We start from the raw sequence: 6045 nt of genomic DNA, 5'->3' as shown, positions 1-6045 counted from the left end.
CCCCATCCCACCGCCCACCGCCCACGCGACCTGTGTTCCAAAGAAAATGACAAAAAACCGCCGCAGTTTCACACACACACACCCCCCCCCCCCACCCACCCACCCCACCCACCCAACCAAACACACCCACCACACCCACACCCACACCCAAACACACCCACAGCGCTTGCTAAGCCGACGTACTCCATCTGGTCGTTAGACGAAGAGTTGGCAAGGCGGCCAAAGCGCTCCTGGTTGGACGATGCAGCCATGTTGGTCGGTTGTTGCTGGTGAGAGGAATGCCGAGTTACGGGTGACTCTCTCCCTTCTGGCTGGCTACCATTGCCAGCCTCCCGCCGCCAGCTACCGGCCATCGGTCACTTCATTGCACACATCATTCGCCACACCCGGCGGCAGCGGCACACTCGGCCGCGCTTGCATCGACAACATCGTCGGCACGCTCGCCGAGCCGGTGGAGCGCGTTGGTGGCGTCAAAGTCGCCCGATGCCACAAACCAGCCAAGGCGCAGCGCGGCCGCGTGGTAGAGCACCGGCGAGCGCCGGGCCATGAGCTCAAGCCCGTTGATGACCGCTTCGGCGACAACCGCAGACATCGGCTCGTGCGTCTCGGCACCATTCGCCGGGAAGAGCACCCCCCCGAGGTTGAACTCGGCGACCATAGCCGGCGTTACCATTGGCGGCGCCGCCGCAAGATGCCGCCACACCAGTGCCGCCAGCGGGGCAGGAACGCGCGGGGCGAGGTGGACGAGGACCAGAGCCGTCGCCGCCCCGTCGGCGTACGCCACTCCGCCGTAGTGCTCCAGAAACGAGGCAAGCAGTGGCGCGTACCCGTGCGAGCCAGCAAGAACCCCATCGAGGCTCGCCATAAACACCCCACCGCTCTCGGCGGAACTCGCCGCCAGCCGCCGCGCCATCTCCCCGAGCACCTCGCTCACCACAGGCTCACTGAAGAGGGTCGACGAGACCGAGACCGCTTGCACGCCGCGAATGAGTAGGACAGCAGGCGCAGTCGACGCCACTAGCGGCGCCATCAGCGCAAAGCCGCCGTGGATCTGCTGCCGCCGATGCGCCTTCATCGCAGCCATCTCTTCGGCATCGGCCGCGGCCTCGCCCGAGAGCATCTCCTCCGCCACCGCCGCGTTGAGCCGCACGTCGAGGTTCGGCCGCGCCCCAAGCACCACGTCGAGCTCGCCGTCGTCGCCCAGCCGCGAGTGGACCTCGGCGAGCGGCATCAGCATCCACTCGGTCGGCAGCGGGAGCCGCGACCGCGCCACGTCAGCCACAAGCTTGTCCTTGCCCAACGCGTCGACCTCACCCATCCATGACCCCAAGTACTCACGGAGCGACTCGATGGCTTCCACGCCCTCGAGTCCGTGCTCCTCCGCCACCTTGGCCGCAACAGCCGGCTCAAACACCACTCCATCGAGAACCTGCGTCAACAGCGCCTCGTCGCCAGGCACCGCATCCGCCACCAGCCGCAGCACACACGCATACTGCGACGGTGGAAGCACGCCATCCGGTGCCGCCGCCAGCACCGCTGCCAGCCGCAGCCCGGCATGTGTCGCAACCACCCGCCGCAGCAGGCCCGCCAGACTCTCCTGCTCTCGCCGCGCAGGCGCCACACACTCTAGCCATGCTGCGAGCGCACCCAGGAACCCAGGCCGGGCATCAGAGAGCACAGGCCGATACAGCGCGAGAAGCGCGAGGACGAGCGACGCCAGCCCGTCGACGGCCAGCGCAGACGGCAGCAGCTCCTCCAGCGCAGGGGTGGCTGCAGGAACAGCAAACACGGCAGGCGCATCGCCGCCGGATCGGATGGTCAGCGGCGCCGCTGCCGCCAGCACCGCGTGCGCCGCCGCAGGCACCTCGGGCGCTGCACCGAGTACGGTTTGCGGCAACAGACCCACAACTTCCGACATTGTCCGCCGTGCAAACAACACTGCCTCCGATGGGTCGTACGCCGTCGGATGCAGCGGTAGCGCACGGAGGTACGCCGCCAGAAAGTGCATCTGCGCTCCGAGCAGAACCAGCCGCCCCGCGTTGCCAGCGTCGACAAGTCCGCCCTCCACCGCGGTCCGGAGCGCGTTGACCGTTGTCGCCACCAGTGGCGCCACCAGCGACCAAGAGTCCGAGCCAGCCACTGCATCGACCGCCTGCGTGTACACAGCGTACACCGCTGCAGCCTGGGTGCTGGTCCCAGTCTCGAGCAGCGGAAGCAGAACATGCGCCGACGCCACAAGCGTGTCCACGGCACCGCCGTAAGCGAGAAAAACTCGCCACAGCGCGAGCGCGGCCTCAAACGCGCCGCTCGTACCCACTGGACCCGCCAGGATCCATCGGCTCACGCTCGCCATCAGCGTCGCACTCGGCGCCGCGTCGTCAAGCCGGTGTGCATGCTCGGCCGACGACGCCGCCAGCCTCTTGGCCAGCAGCAGCACAGGGACGGTCAGGACGGTCATGTCGGCATCGTGAACCGCTGCTACCGCCACGTGGTCGCTGAGAAGTGTCTCCATCAGTCCAGGCGTCTGGATCACGGCCGCTGCTCCGTGCAGCGAGTGGCTCGCCACCCGAGTCAGGATTTGCACCACCCGCCGCCGGACAAGCAACGCGTGCGGCGGATGTCGCCACACACTATACAGGTAGTGCAGGCGCGGGACAATGCCTGTGCGTACAAGCGCGAGCACCGCATCAGTCTTGGCCAGCTCGGCGTCGTCCATCTGCGACGCCCGCCGCAGCGACGTGCCCGGCGTAAGCGCGTACGACCGCACGCCTGACGGCGCAATCGCCTCGGTCGCTGTCCACTCGGGCAGCGGCAGCAGCGCGGCCACAAGGTCCAGCGCAGGCAGAAGCAGCGTGATCGACTCCGAGTCGAGCGCGAGTCGGACCGCAAGCACTCCGTACAGCTCCACAAACGCGTTGACAATGACCCGACCCTGCCCCGGCGCGTACTCGCCGCCGTGAGCGCGCCGCAGAATCGCTGCCAGCGTGTCGGCTGCAACTGCAGCCTGTGCAGGCACTTTGGATCGCAGCAGTCGCGTGAGCTCACCAAGTGTGTACCCGGGCGCATCCGGATCCGCGCCGTGGTGCATCAGCTCGCGCGGCAATTCCACCGCGTCGGCAAAGTCCTCGCGGGAGCAGAGCTTGCCCTGAAGATCGAACCGCTGGTCAAAGACAGGAAACAGCTCCTTGAAGGCCTCGATCTGGAGAGCAATCTTCGACTTGGGCTTGCTTGCACTTGCGCCTCGAGCGCCGTTGGTGCCGGCGCCCTCGATCAGCGTCGTCATCCACTGCATCTTCTCCACTTCGATCATGTTCGTGGAGAGCGTCGCCCGGGTCTGCCGCGGTGCCTCCTTGACCACCGACTCGGCGGCCTTGGGCAGCTTGAGGTTCTTCTTCTCTGCCCGGTCGCCCGCCTTCGGCTTGCCTCCTGCACCCGCGTCCGGTCTTGCCCCTCCTGCCGCATGATCGGCCGCAAACGCCGATCGCCGAGCGAAAATCGAGCCGCCGCCGTCTCCGCTCTTCCGCCTTGCGCTCTGCCGACCGAGCGAGTGAGTCCTCGCCGACCGATGGACAACAGTCGGGAAGGGAGTGCCCGACGGAGCCGGTGGAGCGTACGCCCGCTGGTCTGGAAACCGCTCAACCACACCCATGACCACGTCCGGAACCTCTTCCATCTTCTCCTCGTCATCTTTCGTCTCTGTGTGCGCCGCAGCCTCCTTCCGAGGCTGGTCCCTGTCGTCAGCTCGGCGGCCGGACGAGGATGGCGCTCCGCCCGTCCGAGTCGCACTCACTCGACTCGAGAGGTTGCTAGGCTCCTCGGGCGGACACTCCTCCACGGCACCATCGAGCTGGACCACATCCCGCCGAGGCACACTCCGCTCAACCACATTGGCCCGCACTACAGTTGCGGCACTTGCTTGGCCCGACGAGAGGAATCGCTCTTGCTCCGCAAGCAGCGCAGCGGTCTCGGCGTCCATGTCGCGTGATCCGGATCGAGTCGAGTCTTGCCGCAGCTCGCGCAGATAGGTTGGCGGCGAGCGGCTCCGCTGAAGGCCGCTGCGACGCGGGCAAGCTGTGTTTGTTTCGGGGACGATCAGCCGCCGCACATCGAGGTGTTTAGCATGTGGCTCTTTATGGGTGCACAATGCCGACGCAATCCTGTTCATGATAAGCCGCACAAGAGAGTGCAGCCGGACGACCGCGCCATGCTACTGAGCTGGATGAGAAGGGACGGGGTGAAAAGGGACGAGGACCGGGACCGGAACTGGGTAGGGAACGTAGACGATGCGCTGGTGCGGGAGCGAGCCGTCGGGGGCAGGTGAGGCAGGGCTCGGGCGGGCGTGAGGGCCGGGAGCGAGGCCGGGGCCGGGCGCAGCGGCGACGGCGGCGGCCTCTGCCGCAGCGCGTTCTGCGAGGAAACGAGCCTTGAAGGCAGCCTGCTCTGCGGGCGGCGGGGTGAGGATGATGCGTTCGAGCGGGAGCCACTTGCGGGTCTCGCCGTCCGAGAAGGCGATGAGGACGCGGCGCTTGGAGTCGTGGTGGAGAACGACCTCGCCGACGTGCCACGAGCCATCGTTGAGGAGGCCGAGGACCGGATGGCCGAGTGGCGGGAGGTCGCCACGCTCAAAGGCAGGCGTGCATGGCGCACCGAGCTTAGACGGCTTGGTCGGCTTGGACGGACGCGAGTGCGGGCGCGCGGCATGGTCGCGGCCGTTGCGGCGATCGCGGTGGTCCATGGGCTTGGGCGCCGAGCCTGCGCGGGAACGCCTCGGCCGGTTGCGGACCGGCGGTGACCGGAGGTGCGAGTGCGGGGCGGCCGGAAACGGGCCTTGAGTGTCGGACGGGAGGCCGGTGACCGAGGCACGGCGGGCCTTGCGCTTTGGCCGGCGCTTGTGCACAGGAGATGGCGACGAGGGGGGATGGCCGGTCCCAGGGTGTGTTGACTCGTTGCCGGTTGACGACGACGAGCGCTTGTGCTCGCGAGACCCGGCAGCGCGGCGACCGCGCTTCCCCGCAGCTCCGCTGGCACGGTAGCTTGCGCCCAGGTTGGACGACGAGTGCGAGGCGCGATGCAAGCTGCGGGCGTTTGGACCGTCCAGCTTTGAGACCGACGACGAACGGACAAACGGGACGAGCGGCGGCGGGCGGCGCGGCGGTGGCGAGGATGGCTCTTGCGCCGCTGTCAGCTGCTCGTCGATCAGATCATCGTCACACGACGGCCTGGAGCGTGGCGGGACCGACGACTGGCGTCCGTGCTGTTGTTGGCGGTGCTGTGGCGACGAGTGGGCCGGAGGCTGAGCGTGGGCTTGAGCCTGAAAGTGTGGGTGGTGGGCAAGAGAATACAGATGCATGTGTGCGGCAGCAGCAGCGGCAGCAGCAGCAGCAGCAGCAGCAGCAGCAGCAGCAGCGGCGGCAGCAGTAGCCTCCTCCTCGGCCTCGTCTCGACTGGGTAGCGAGGAGTCGACATGGGCGGCCGGCGCGGGGTCTGGCGAGGCGTGCGGGCCAGGAGGGAGGAGTGGGCAGGCGACAGGAAGGGCGAGCGGAAGCTGGAGCGGCTGAGAGAGAGCAAGCGGGTCAGCAAGTGGAAGAGTTGGAGAAGAAGGCTCTGGTCGTGAGGTGGACCGGGAGCGGCGTGGGAGGAGAGCAAGGTGCGGCAGTTGCGAGAGCGTCGAACTTGCGTATGTGTCTTCCTCGTACGAGAGTGGGCCGGCGGCAGGGCCAAAGCCATTGACGGTGGCAGACCACCGACGAACATTCTCTCGCAACAGCACAAGCAGGTGTGTTGTCGGGGACGTGTCCGTAAAGCTCGGTCGCATGCTTGGCTTCATCCTGTCTCCTCTCTTACCCCACACTATCAATGGTTGGTGGTGGTGGTGGTGGTGGAGGAGGGCGAAGAGGAGAAGAACAGAGCGAGGTGGCTGCTTGCTTGTTCGCTTGTAATCAACAAACCATCAATACTTGTTGACGGTCGGGTGCCTGAATGGGCGGAAAAGTGGGCGTTCGCGCGCGCGCGGCTGGAAACGGCGAAAAAAATGGTATGAAAAAG

The 6045-nt window shown here is 66.9% G+C and overlaps 1 protein-coding gene across 1 annotated transcript; it reads right to left on the bottom strand.

Moving 5' to 3' along the window:
• Positions 1 to 346: 346 nt before the first annotated feature.
• Positions 347 to 5815, bottom strand: AMSG_06638 (uncharacterized protein; the record flags this gene model as incomplete). Its single annotated transcript, XM_013901260.1, has 2 exons — positions 347 to 4045; positions 4253 to 5815. 2 exons carry the CDS (start codon positions 5813 to 5815, stop codon positions 374 to 376), a joined length of 5235 nt encoding a protein of 1744 aa, XP_013756714.1. The 3' UTR covers positions 347 to 373.
• Positions 5816 to 6045: the final 230 nt, after the last annotated feature.

This window comes from Thecamonas trahens (assembly GCF_000142905.1).
Source record: "Thecamonas trahens ATCC 50062 unplaced genomic scaffold supercont1.30, whole genome shotgun sequence".
Lineage (NCBI taxonomy): Eukaryota > Apusomonadida > Apusomonadidae > Thecamonas > Thecamonas trahens.
The sequence above is the reverse complement of the archived record's forward strand: the minus strand, read 5'-3'. Positions and strand labels throughout refer to the sequence as shown.